Here is a 14,000-nt window from a genome sequence, read left to right as displayed (position 1 = left end):
GGGGGGAAGGGGGTGCCCTGGCTCAAGGACACCAGAAGGAACAAGGCAGCCTTAAAAACCATCAGGAAAGGTAAACATCTCTGAAGCTGAAGTCCCCAAAGGAAAATTCTGCTCAGGAAACCACCGTACCTTTTTTGATTCATGAGAAGTTCCCTGTGAAGATCCTGATGGTTGCGGGATGTTTTGACAGGATTGACTAGTTTCTGAGGCCTAATTAGCTCCGGATTGTCATCTTCCATGTAGTCTGGCTCAGCCATGATGTTTCTCGGAATGAGATAGGCGTCCTTGAGGTCACTGTCCTCAGACGGGCCGTCTGAAAGAGAAAGGTGACACGGTCTCTGGTCTTTCCTGCGGAGGCGTGCCATCCCCCAGGGCCCACCTCACTGCTTCACTGAAAACTCCTCTGAAGCTTCGAGAAAGCAGGAGGCAGAGAAAAAGAGACACAACAATGGCCGTGGTTTTCCGGGTGACTAAAGCAAAGGGGACCCACGATCTGACTCTGGTCACTACTGCTCACACTTTAAGTTCCAGGTCACACAGGATGCTTCCTGCCAACATGTCAAAAGACCAACTTAACCCCATTACAAGCACCTGGACACCTGACCGGGATCCTTCATTGCTTCTTTCAGCCCCCTCCCCCCACCCCCGCAACGAATGTGCACCAGTAATGGGCAGACCCATGACACCCATCAATGTTGTGAGGCTTCTCGAGCGCAGAGCACTGCTCCTGATGTTGCCACTGGCCGGGGTCTCCTCTCCCCTTACATGAGCACCCAGCTCACATTGTCCTCCGCTCCCTCCTCAAACGTCACCTTCTCAGCGAGGTCTGACCTCTCCCTACCCTACTTAAACCCAACCCAGCCCCCAGTTCTTCCCCGCTGTCAGTCCTGTGAGTTGGCTTCTTGGTTACTGGCTCTCGAAAGCAAATGCTCCCGAGGGCGAGAATTTTGTCTTACCCACCCCCTCTCCAGCTGCCCCACAACAGTGCCAGAAAAAAAGGAAGTGACAGGAAGGGAAGAAAGAAGGGAAGACAAAGGGAGAATACTTCGCGGCAAGAACGCGTCTGTATAGGTTTTTGGCGGGGAGGGCAGGCAGTCACTGGAGCACAGCGCAACAACTCCATGGAATGCCTGGGCAGAGTCCCACGGCCTTTCTGGGCTCAGACTCCTGATCAGTAAAGCAAAAGGAACAGAGGACGATCCCCAGGGTCCCTTCCGCCACCACCACCGCCCCCACCCCGTGTTCAATTCTAGTCATTCATTCTATGATTTAACTGTGTGTCCCCCCATAAGAGATGCTCAGGGCACAGGTCTCCCCCCCACACGCCCCTGTGGCTATGCAGGGGCAGTGTGTGGCACACAGTGGGCACTCCACGAACATTCGTGATATTTAATGAGACAGAAGAACAAACTCAGCGAGGGCAAGAGCTGGGAGGAAGAAGGCTGGCTGGGCATCAGGCTGGAAGCTGATGGGTCCAGCCGGCAGGCACTCCATTGCTGTGGACCCCTAGGCACTTTTGGTGTTGACCTCAATCCTGCTCCCCTGCCCCCAAAACAAATCTGTCCAATATTTCAACATAATTAACATGCCATTTCATGCTTCCCTGTCCCTGTATGATGACTTTATTTCCCAAACCAAAAATGAGATGCAGAGTCTGACTATGGCACAGTATTTGACACTGGGCCTTCCCTCAAAGTCCAGAGAACATGCTTACTAATTCTCTGGCCAGTTTGACGCCTCTAGACGGAACAGTGACCACAGAACAGGCCAAGGTTGGGGGAAGACCCGCACGTGCATGGGCTCACACCCAAAACGGCCACCTTCCCCCACCTCTCCAGGGACACGGAGAGAACGATCCCCTCCACGCCTCCCGGCCCAGCAATGGTGTAGATGTACTTCCACCAGGACACAGAGGAGCCAGGGGTTTCTGCCTATTCTCCCCAAGAGTCAGAACCACTTCTTTTACAGCTCTAAATCCCCAGGCCCAGCAAAGTGCCTGGCACATGGCAGAAGCTGAATAAATGTTAACTGAATCAAACCTGGTCTAAACTAAAAAAGTGGAGAGGTCTTCCAGGGATAAGCTCCTCGACGGAAGACAAGTTCCATCTTTATTTCTGCCCATGACATCAACCCACCGAGCAAACGTGAAGTAAAAGCACGTATATTCACACAAGATGAAGGGAGGAGAGAACACACGGTGTGGTTTCCATGGACTTGGGCACAGGAGTGAAGGGGTAGGCAGTGGAAAAAATAAAGATGTGTTTTCAACTAAAAATTTTAAAACAAAAACAAAAACTGGATCCAGGTGCAGTCAGTCACAAGCAGGAGTTTTGCTCTCAAGGTCATGAAGATGCTTTCCCAAATCCTGAACTATTCCAAACCACTGGTGTGTTCTTCCACACCCAAGGGGAAAAGATGTTCCAAGCAGCAGTCAGCAATCACCCAGGGCCCGTACGTGACCATGTGTGAGCCTAGCAACAACCCAACGAACAGAAGAACTAGAATCTTCACTTTGCAAACAATAAAACGGGGAAACAAAAAGTAACTTGTTCATGCTAATATTACTAGTAATGGGAAGCTCAAACTAAAATGAATGTCTCTGATCTCAAACCTGTTCTCTCTACCAAATTTGCTATTTTTATAGCAAAATCTCTTGAAGATTAATGTGAAAATAAAGAGATTAAAAATCCAAAGAATAAAGAAATCAGCTAAAATAGAAAAACTGTGGATGCACTATTTGTTTATATATTTTAGGTTTAACGGCATAACTGAGGCTCAGAATTACTGAACACTGAGATGTGCGTAACAACTTACACCAAATATTCCTTGGACGCTATTGACATGGATCCTTTAAATCAGAATGCCTGCAACCACAGTGACTGGAGAATTACAAACCTTGACGGTGGCAAGTCAGCAAGCCCATCACGGCCAGCCTGGTACGCTGCCCCACACCAAAGTGTGCTCTTTGACTGATATGTGAAAGGCACCATTCACACCTCTGTGTGGCCCCAGAGGTCTTTCCATTCTCATTAATGAGCAGACAAGAAGGCCTACAGGATCCCATAAAAGGATCTGTTTCTCTGCTCCAAACCATGGATAATCTCCATGACACTGAATCAAAACAGGTCACAGCCTCCTAAGGTCAGTATCACCTGGGGGAAGGGGAGCCCTGTGGACGTGGGGCAAAGCAAAGAACACATGCAAAGGCCACAAGGCAGCAGTGTGCCTGGGGGGTGTGAGGAGCTGCAAAGAAGCCAGCGGGGCTGGAGGAATGAGTGTCAGTGAGGACAGAGAGGTGATGCAGGCGGGGAGGGGTCACGTGTCATGGGGAACGTGAGGGCCAGTGTAAGGACTCTTGGCCTTTACTCTGGAGACAGCAGAAAAGACATTCAGGATTTCGAGCAGAGAAGTGACCAGACCAGACTCCTATTTTTTTATTTTTTACATCTTGATTTTGTTTTTTTTCCGTCTATAATTATTTTTTTAAATGTAATTTATTGTCAAATCGGCTAACATACAATGTGTACAGTGTGCTCTTGGTTTAGGGGGTAGATTCCCGTGATTCATCGCTTACATACAACAACACCCAGTGCTCATCCCAACAAGTGCCCTCCTCAATGCCCATCACCCTTTTCCCCCTCTTCCCGCCCCAAATCAACCCTCAGTTTGTTCTCTGTATTTAAGAGTCTCTTATGGTTGTTTTCTTTTTTTTACAATTATTTATTTTTGAGAGGCAGAGACAGTGTGAGCAGGGGAGGGGCAGAGAGAAAGGGAGACACAGAATCAGAAGCAGGCTCCAGGCTCTGAGCTGTCAGCACAGAGCCTGATGCGGGGCTCAAACCCATGAACCGTGAGATCATGACTTGAGCCGAAGTCAGATGCTTAACTGACTGAGCCACCCAGGCACCCTAGGAGTCTCATGGTTTTAAAAGACCACTGTAGTTACTGAGTTTAAAACAGCAGCAGCAGGCGGGGAAAAAACTGGGCAGGAACAGTGATATGGGTGACACATGGGTGACACATGGGTTAGACCAGGATGGTTGCAGCACAGGTCAGACGGGTCAGGATAGGTGCTGACTGGAAAGCCTCTGAGGTTTCCTGAAGGACTGGACAAGAGTCACGAAAGGCATGGAAGAAGCACGGGGGACTCCAAGGTCCCTGGCCTAAGCTACAAGAGGGTCAGCGCCATCATGCAGGGGTGCTGGGAGTGGAAGTGGACACGAAGAGTCTGATGTACCTGCTGGACAGACGTCTAGGTGGTGACAGCAAGAAGGCGAAGGCAATCAGTGCTCAAACCCTGGCTGACTCTTTCCTTTGCCTCATTGGTTTGACATCCATGGTCTCTCACTTGGCACCCACCCCCCCCCCCCACCCCGCCTCCCCAGGCTCCCTCCCTCTGCCCTCCTTTCTCACAATTCCTGCAAGCAAAGGCAAACAAATAGGGTGCTCACTCCCAGTCTCTTCCGGATGTCGGTGCCAGGGTACAAGCACATCTCGGGCCTTGATACCAAGATAGAGGTAGAGCTTTCAGTGTGCAGAATGGGAAAGGCTTCGGTTCTGAATCTAGGAAACAAGCTCTAGCTTGGAATTTTCTTCAGATTCCTCTCTAGGTTTAGTATCTGGGGACCAGGGCAGGAAGGCGGGCCTCAGCCTGTCCCCGCCTGGATTGAAGCAGACACCCTGCTGCACACGAAGGTGCAGACGCTCCCCTTCAAACCCTTTCTCACTGGTTTGCCCTTCTGCACAACTGGGGCCAGGACAGGAGACACGAGGCCCCTCAGCCTCAGTCAAGTGTGACCTGAGGCCTGCCTGTGAACCAGGCTAAAGCAGTCCTTGTGGCCCCTTACGGAGTAGACCCTGCCGGGGTCTGGGAAAAGGTCACTTAGTGGGGTGAGCCCTGGGGATGAACCAGCAGGGAGCAACCTCTGTTAACCTCTAGTACTCATGGCAGTGGTGGTGGCCACTGAAGGATCTGGGGTCTGCATTCTCGCCACTTCTCAGTGACTTTCCACCCTCGAGCCATGACCAACACATGAAACGTAAATGACCTTCTTCTTCAACTTTCTTCCCTTTGTCAACCATCTTCCTAATCGCTACTAAGTCAATGGCACTGGAAAATGCCCTTCGAATCCTAAAGGAACTCTTTCATTTCACGGATCCTATGCACCAATTAAACTGAAATGGAGGGTGCCTGGGTGGCTCAGTTGGTTAAGCGCCGATGCTCAGTTCCAGCTCAGGTCATGATTTCATGGTTTGTGAGGCCAAGCCCCGCATAGGACTTTGTGCTGACAGCGCAGAGCCTGCTTGGGATTCTCTCTCTCCCTCTGTCTCTGCCCCTCCTCTGCTCACTCACTATCAAAATAAATAACTTCAAAAAAAATTTAAACTGAAATGAACACTTACTGCCCCCCAAATGTTCACATTTCCCTGCCCTCCTCACCAGCATGCCTTTGCCAGCACCATTCTCTCCAGCAGAGATGCTGATCCTCTTCAAGTACCTACCCCTGAACTGCTGTAAAGCCAAATTTCACTCAACCTTTCAGATCCAGATAAATGTCAAATCTTCCAAGCTACCTTTCCTAATTCCCCAGTTGCGATTAAACTCCCTGACTTCTCAACCCCAAAGGAATTTTCTCTGTTCCCTTTCCCTAACAGTCACCAATCCCCACCTTCTATCACAGCAATGTGTACATAATCGTCATCCCTTCACTGCAAAGACCACATCTGGTCTATGTTCACATTCTTCACACTCCCTGGACAAGGTCAATAAATAGTAGTCAAATGAAGTAACTACCAGTAGAGGGAGCCCCTGAGCTGTCCGAAGTCCTAGCAACAAGTTGTGTGTGCAGCGCAGACAGTGGAGTTGGGAGGTCAGGGTTTCCTCCCTGAGCATCAGGTAATCCTGAAGCCTGACAGACAAAGAGGATGAGACAGAACTGTCTGGAAGGAAAAGTACTTTGTGCATCGACATTATTACCACATGACACATTCTTCACGAAGAATAACACGAAGACATTTTTGTCATACTCCCCTGATCAAATAAACCGATTTGTATTTTTTTTAATTTCAATTCAATAAAGGAAAACTAGTGTTGGCTCAGTGTAGGAGAAATAAAACTGGCTTGAGATCCTGGATAAAACTTAACTTTCGTGACCCTCCGTTCTCCCATCTGTTAAAGTGAGTGCTGTAAGAATTGGTTGAAATGTAGATTTATTTAAGTACTCCATACAATCTCTGGCATGTCTATGGAAATTCAATAAATAGAAGCTATTATTAGATAAACTGTGTGACCAACACCACTAACACAGTTTATTTAGAGGTCTGAGAAACCTTACATACAAAACTCCACCTCTTTAGGCCTTGGTTTCTTTAAAAACATAGGAGTTCAACTAAATGACCCACAGCCCTTCTCACTGGTAACATCCAGTAATTCTAAGACCCATTCATGCTACAAATATTAAGAACCTTCCAAAAAGGGGCACCTGGGTGGCTCAGTGGGTTGGGCATCTGACTTTGGCTCGGGGTCATGATCTCATGATTCGTGAGTTTAAGCCCGGCTTTGGGCTCTGAGCTGACAGCACGGAGCCTGGAGCCTGCTGCAGATTCTCTGGCTCCCTCTCTCTCTCTCTGGCCCTTCTCCACTTGCATGCGCTCTCTCAAAAATAAATAAATGACCATTTAAAAAAAAAAAACCTTCTGAAAAGTGTAAAAAGGTCTATCCCACCTTCAAGGTGCTACATGGAGTTGTGAATGGCTTAGCCAGAGGGCAGGGTAGAGCAAGACATAGGCCCCAATAGCAAGGTCCTTTTATGCCGCTCAGAGACCAAGGCAGCACTGAAATACCTTAACAAGTTGAGTAATAGAGAACTGCATTTTAGACTGACCCTAATACTAAATACATCCTAGAGATTTGAAAGCAAACCTAAAAACTCTGCCTTGGACCAGGAGGAGACGGTGGCATCATCTGGTACCCAAAGGCATTCGACAAGAACCCAGAAGACCCCCAAGACCACAAGCCCAAACACGGTGCACTGAAAAACACCACCTGATGAGAATTCTGCTTTAACTTCTGGAAATCAACAAACAGAAGTCATTATTAAACTCTACTATCCCAGGAGACAAGAAAATACCAACATTAGAGATGGATTTTGAGTCCTGGCTTTGTTGTCCCGATCAAAAAGGTTTACTCTGGGCCTACTTCATGCCTATTCGCAGGCATTCTGTGTTGACTGCTTTCCAGAGGTAAATAACCATTCCCACAGAAACACGTCACAAGTGGATTAATAAAAAATATTTATTGCATCTGAATTTCCTCCTCACACCGTTTTTGGAGTCAGCAGTTTTATCTGCTATTTCTACATCAGAAAGATAAAATTTAAAACCTAATCCCATGAGATTTAAAAACCACATTTAGAAATTATGCTAAATTTCATGTTTACCTTAATATTTAAAATCAAATTCTACCTAGAAGCACTAATAATTGAAGCCTTTTTGAAAACAATATCTGAAACATGGCAATGTATGCAGGTGTACTGTAGGCTACGGGTGTCCTGTGACCAATCAAAGTGAAACAAGTAAACTTCTGAATTGCTACAACTACTTCCGGCAAGTTAGAAGTAATTCCAAAGCAATCTTGAGGAGCAATTGTTTCCCAGGCTGACTCTAAGAGATTCTAGCAACCCTCTGACAATACTCTGAAAGAGCCCGATCACTTAAGATAGCAGGCAGGCCAGCCCCAGGCCTAGGTCACCTGGCAATGGGAAGCCTGCCCTCAGTACCCACTGATCCCAGGAGGGAGGCAGGCTGTAAAGAGGAAGCTGAGAGAGCGGTGAGGGAGTTAAGACAAGAACTGTTCCCCAACAGCCAAGGGTTGCAACGACAAACTCCTGACCTGCCTGGGTGAACCTACAAATTCATCAGGGACAGTGACACCATCTGGCACCTGAAGAGCCCAGGGGACCTCTGTGGCCACAAACCTAAACTAAGGCTTAGAAATGGCACCCAACCAGAGCGGTCTGCACACAGAAATGTCACTTTTTCGCCTCTGCCCGGCCCCACGACTGCCGCCACTTCAAACTCTCGATAAAGTGGCTGCAAATACGCTGCTGTACAAACGCCAAATGGTGACGCCCTTGGGAAAATACCAAACTCATTTTCTCATCAGTTTTTTCATCCCCTAAAAATGTATTTTTATAAAAAAGGCACATATTTTATATTTAGAACATGGGAAAGGAGGCAAGAAACATGGGGAAGACGGAACACAGGCCATTATCAAAGCTAAGCCGGCTTGGCTGAGGCGAGACCAACCAGAAGGTGGCGACGGCTCCACAAATAACTAGATGTCCGTCTTCCTAACAACCACCAGGAGAGCAGGGAGGCCTCACCCCTGACCCTCAACACTGTTAAAAGTGCAGAGATATGCCACGAAAGCAATCCACTCTGGGGTCCCTATGGATCTCCCCTAGAAGGTGTACATTTAGCTTCTCCCCATCACTTAATTCTGGATAAGGCCCTCTGAGGTAGGAGTTATTATTCCCTATGGCCTACAAAGGAGGCTCAGACAACTTCAAGAACATGGGTTCCAGATCGTACTGACTGGGTCTAAATTCTAGATTTCTCATTTACTGTGTCTTTGGGCAGGTTACCTCACCAGTTAAAGAATAAAAAAAAAAAAAAAAAAAAAAAACAAGAATGGCAGATTATCTCGTAGGGTTGTTAGGAAGGGTAAATGAGAAACTTATACCAAATACAGTGACTAGAAATCATAAACCTTCAGCAGATGTCATCTGATATTAGCGCCATCACTGGCAATATATAACAATTAGTAATAATAACATTGTTATTCCTGCACTGGGTCACACAGTTACTACAGGACAGGACTAGGATTTGAACTTGGGTCTGCCTGATTCCAAAGGGATGCTCTTTGAGCAGTCCATTCTTCTGGATTGGGATAATGGGAAGGAAGACTTAAGTTTCGCTTTTAACAGGATGATTTTCTCTACCTCTTGAAAAGATTTTAGAAGCCTTTTAACATCACAGCTTTACAACCCCAAACAGAAGACATCTTGCAGAAAATTGCATTAAAGTGAGGAAAGAAGTCAGGAAAGACGCATGTTCTTTCAAACACAAAGGTTTTTCGAAGAAGGTTCGCAGCAGTGCTATACTTAATAGCTCCACACAGGAAGTGATCCAAATGTCCATTATCAGGAGGATGGATAAACAAACTGGGCGCACTGATACACTGGAATACTACGCAGCAATGGGAACGAAGGGACGACAAGGTTGAATCTCACAAATGTAACTCTGAGCAAAAGAAGCCAGACACAAGAGTCCGTACTTCATTATTCCACATACATAATGTCCGAAAACAGGAAAAACCAATCTTTGGTGTTAGGTATCAGGATAAAGGATATCTTGGGAGTGGGCTGGGAGGGAAGGGAATACGACTTTCGGAGTGCTGCTAATGTTCTGTTTCCTGATATAGGTTCTGGTTATACAGGTTTGTTCACTCGGAAAATGCACCACTCACTACACCTTTACGGCCTATGTCCTTCTCTGTATATACGTCACACCACGTTAAATACTGTACATATCAAATAGCTATTAAAATTACTATCTAAGAGATTATTTCGTTGCTGCTATGTTATTAGAATTTTGTCATTTCATCCATTTTAAACCTTGTTCAATCCATGAGAAATAATACAGTATAATGGAAAAGAAAACCAGGCTTGAAGACCACCCATCCTGGATTAGAATCCTGGTTACATCATCTACCAGTTATGTGATTTTTGTTACTTAACCTGGGTCTTGACCTCCTCAACTGTAAATCAGAGCTCACATACCTACATTTGCAGAGCAGTTGCAAGCATTAAAAGAAAACTTCTGGAAAACATCCACCACACACAGTACCTGCCCCTGCAGCATATGCTCAACAAATTAGACAGTTAAATAGTTCCAACAAATTAATTCATTAATCTACCTCTTCATTAACTAATGTTCTATTTAAGTGAAAATGGATGGCCATATGCCACAGGTATACTAGCTGAGACAAAATTTAATGGATAAACCCAATCTTGGTCTCTGCTCATCTTCTTGATTTGGACTCATGTGACACAGAGGGATGTGGGAGGGGGGCAGATTGGAGGGGGTGATGAAAATCCCTGATAGACAAGGCCAAAGCACAGACTGGAGCCTGCAGCTTGAGCCTGCCAATGCCCTGAAAATCTTGATAATTTCCCAATTACTACGCTTCAGTCTTATCTGCAGAACTGGATGGCCATTTCTCTCCAACTTCTCAGTAATCTGTCGCAAATAACTATTCTGAGCATAAAGCAATTATATGAATATAAGGGATCTCCAAAAACATAACATTTCCTAATTTGGCCCAATATAGAGTTTAAGTCTTCAAACATCAAGACAACTTTACTTATGTTCACAATTTGCTTAACCTCCCGTAGCCCTTCAGGTAAGACTTGAATCCTGCACATTCCCTCCCTCTACCTTGAGGGCAGATTCTAGAATTCCCTGCTGCCCTCTGGTACTACCCTAATTCTGTGAGGAGTGAATGGTGGGAGGGAGAAATCTCCTCAGCCCTGGCCAACAGAAGCATTCATCTGAAAGAAAAGAGAGTGGCAACCAGGTGACCGGCATCACCATCGTGGGCAATGACACACAGCACAGCTGCATGACGGCAGCCCACGCCACAGGGCATGTCACCACCTGCCAGGCTTCTGGGCTTCGCATGTCCCAGCCTGCTTAGTCCTCTCTGAAGCCCCCAATAGCACAGAATGGTTTCTCAACCAAACAAGCACAAGAAAATGGTGAGGCTCAAGCTCTCATCCAGAGATATTTCAAACTGAGATGGGGGGTCTCCTTATGGGCTGCTATCAAGAGGGTGGACTGTGCCAGGGGGTTGGTCAGACGTTCTTTCAGATAGGAGGTCCTATGCTCTGACCCTCAGGTCTGTCCACAAGGACAGTGATCCATGAGGCAGCCAAGCACAAAAAGCTACCAGTGGATCACTAACACTAACAGATCACAGAAAACAAATTCCGTGCACTGTGTTCCTATTTGCATAGCAGCCAATGTACAGGGTTCTCCTCAGGCCTCCTGGCTCCTCAGCCGCTCCGTGGAATTCAAAGCTGTCGTCCATGTCCTCCTCGATGTGAAAGCCAGCCCCTTGGACGACCCTCCCCTGACCCTCCCTACCTATCTGCCCAAGCGTCCTCTTCCCTCCCGCTCTCTCAGTGCCCATTGTTCTGCAGAACAGGTCCCTAGCTCTATACTCTTGACTCTGGTGACCCAACATGCCCTTGGCCTTTCTGCTATATGAGCCATTTCTGAAGGGTATACGAAGATTCTTCCTTTCTTCCCAAGCTCCAGGTCAAAAGTTTCAACTGCCAACTGGATACTTCACATCTGAAGCAAACGTGTCAAGTTGAGCTCAACCTCGCTGGCTGGTTTAATAAGTGCCCCCTTTGGGCCAGATAAGAATAGAACACCAAGCAGGACAGAGCCAACCCCTTATATTCTGGTGGAAATCATCCCTGGCAAATTGGAGTCGAAATTTTTGTTTTCAATAGCAACAGAGAGGACGCCACACACACCTGTCTCCCACTGTCAGAAATAATCCTGTGGCTGTCCCTTAACTTCCTAACTTCACCATAGGCCAGCCAGTTTTCAAACCGACGTTATCTCTGAAATGTCTTATACCTCAGCCTTGATACGGAATCAACCAGTCAGTGTTTCTTCCTCATAATAAATGTCTTTGAGACCGTCACCCACTGCCCCTGCTATAGTCCTAGTTCACGCTTTCCTCCCCTCGTCTCCGAATCAAGCAGCTGGCCCTTCACCGGCCTCCACTCCTCCCGATCACTCTTCTCACTGCACCCCAGCCAAATCCGATGCACTATTTCATCAGATCAAGAACCGCCAGGCCAAATATCACTGCCACATCAGGATAAAGTCTTAACTTTCCACCTAGTTCCCAAGGTTCCCTACAATCTGGTCCTCAATCACCCTTGCAAACTTGTGGCTGCTCTCCAACACAAAGCCTCTACTCTGGCAAACCAGTCTACACAAAACCCGCACACATTCCCATCTCCACCTCTGTTCCTCATTTCCTCTCAGGTAAAATTCCCTCCTCAAGACCAATGAAAAGTCCTTGCAAAGACCCAGCTCAAAGCTTCTCTCGCCAAAAATCTTCCCACTGCCACTTCTCAGGAGCCCTCTTCCTCTCGTCTGCACCGATGTGGGCAATTCTGCTCGCTGACCCCTTACCCCACGAATCTGACACTTACCATGAATTAATTTTTCCTATATATCCATGTTGTCTCCTTCAAGAACAGATGAGTGTCCTTTGGCAGGGAAGAGACCTTTGACTGACTTAAATCATCCCCACAGCTCTAGCACGGTGCCTCAAACATAAGCCACAGGAAGGAGAGTCAGACACACAGGGACTACATGATGCAAAAGAACCAGAAGAAAGCTGGGGCCGCTAACTCCTTGTGACTTTGGCTGTGGACCATGCGGGCAACAGATCTGTGTTTACTCCCTATTGTGTGCCCAGCACCATGCCTGTGTCACCCATGGCCATTCCATAAAAGTGGACTGAATGACGGGGGAAAACACCGAAGGGTGAGAGCATCCAAATTAAGTAGCTCCTTTCCCGAAGCTTTTCCTGACTCCTCATGAGAATTCCCTCTCTTCTGGCCCAACAGGACACTGTTCCTACTTCTCTGAGGCTACTTAAGTCTACTTCTATTAAAACTGTATTTGAAGTTTTCTTCCCCTCACATTAAGCTCACAAAGGGGAAACCTGACTTTTACTTATTTCTCATCTTCAGAAACAACTCTGTGTGCTTTCCATATATCGTTCAACTAAAATCGGCCAGGTGATATGCAGCAAGTACAGAGCTCAGATTTACAAAAAAGGGGCAAAAACAGAGGGTGGAGGGGAGGTCAACCCTTACTTTAAACAAATTCTCTGTCCTCATCTTATGTTGAAGGAGCACAGAATGAGTTAGAGTGAAGTCTCTTCTCTCAATAAAGATCAGTACAGGGAACCAAATGTCCAGCAGACATTTTCCTAACCCAGAAGATTATCCTCCCTCTTGAACAAGATGACCCAATAAAATGCTCACTAAAAGCCCACGACATCAAATGCTGTGTGTAAAACATGAGTCTTTTGCCACAGAAAGCTAACTCAAATTGTTGTCTGGTGAGAAATAAATATTAATATATCGGCTTGCATAAATATTCCCAAAAAGCAATTAGTACTTCATTAATATGCAGCCCATTAATCTGCACAAACCTCTAAGCAACTGAAATGCTGTCCAATTAACAGATTTCTTTAATTATTAATTACCTTAAAGTCATTGGCCTTAAAATTGCCTTAGACAGATAAATTACACTTATCAAGTAACATTTGATACATGACCATTAAGTGACTCAGAGCTTCTCTCTCTCCTACATAAAGCAGCTTGATGAGATCTGAAGTTCAAGGACCCGGCTTTTACCAGAGAAGACTCCTCTGTGGTCTAACAGTGTCACCCAGTGGTAGAAGGCACAGCTTGTGTTCACAGCAGCTGTTGTTTTTAAAAAGAAGCATTTGACACATGTGTTTACTAAAGGGGAAAAAAGAAACCCACTGTTTTGAATTGCACAAAGAAAACTAGTTATGTGTAAATCCTGGAAAACATGGAACTGGTACAGAGAGCTACCCTACAGCCAAGGTTACTTTGAAGCCCTCAGGGACCATACAACACTGTTCAGATCTGAAGAGAGGCACAAGTGAAGTTCCCTGACTCAGGGGCAGTACACGTTTGACTCTAAATCAGTTCAGTGTCCTGGGGCTGAGCAACAGGACCGCAGTCACCAACCCCCACCCCGCCATCTGCTTTATTGTCTACCCTTCAGCCACTTCAGTTCTCAAAAACAGATCTTCCAGAACAAGGAAAGAATAACCAGCCAATTCTGTTCCAAGGCTGACTATCTGATTT

The 14,000-nt window shown here is 46.5% G+C and overlaps 1 protein-coding gene across 4 annotated transcripts in view; it reads right to left on the bottom strand.

The window, feature by feature from the left end:
• The window catches only part of FAM107B (family with sequence similarity 107 member B), a 229,122-nt gene that overhangs the window by 11,972 nt on the left and 203,150 nt on the right, over positions 1–14,000 (bottom strand). For all 4 annotated transcript variants that reach the window (XM_019460734.2, XM_019460736.2, XM_019460738.2 and 1 more), the window contains one exon: positions 130–313. In XM_019460734.2, the coding sequence (XP_019316279.1) occupies positions 130–313 (184 nt within the window). The remainder of the gene's footprint in view (positions 1–129; positions 314–14,000) is intronic.

The sequence above is a fragment of the Panthera pardus genome, unplaced genomic scaffold (assembly GCF_024362965.1).
Source record: "Panthera pardus isolate Hobbes unplaced genomic scaffold, ASM2436296v1 HiC_scaffold_6, whole genome shotgun sequence".
NCBI lineage: Eukaryota > Metazoa > Chordata > Mammalia > Carnivora > Felidae > Panthera > Panthera pardus.
Note: the sequence above shows the minus strand (reverse complement) of the source record. Positions and strands in the feature narration are given on the sequence as shown.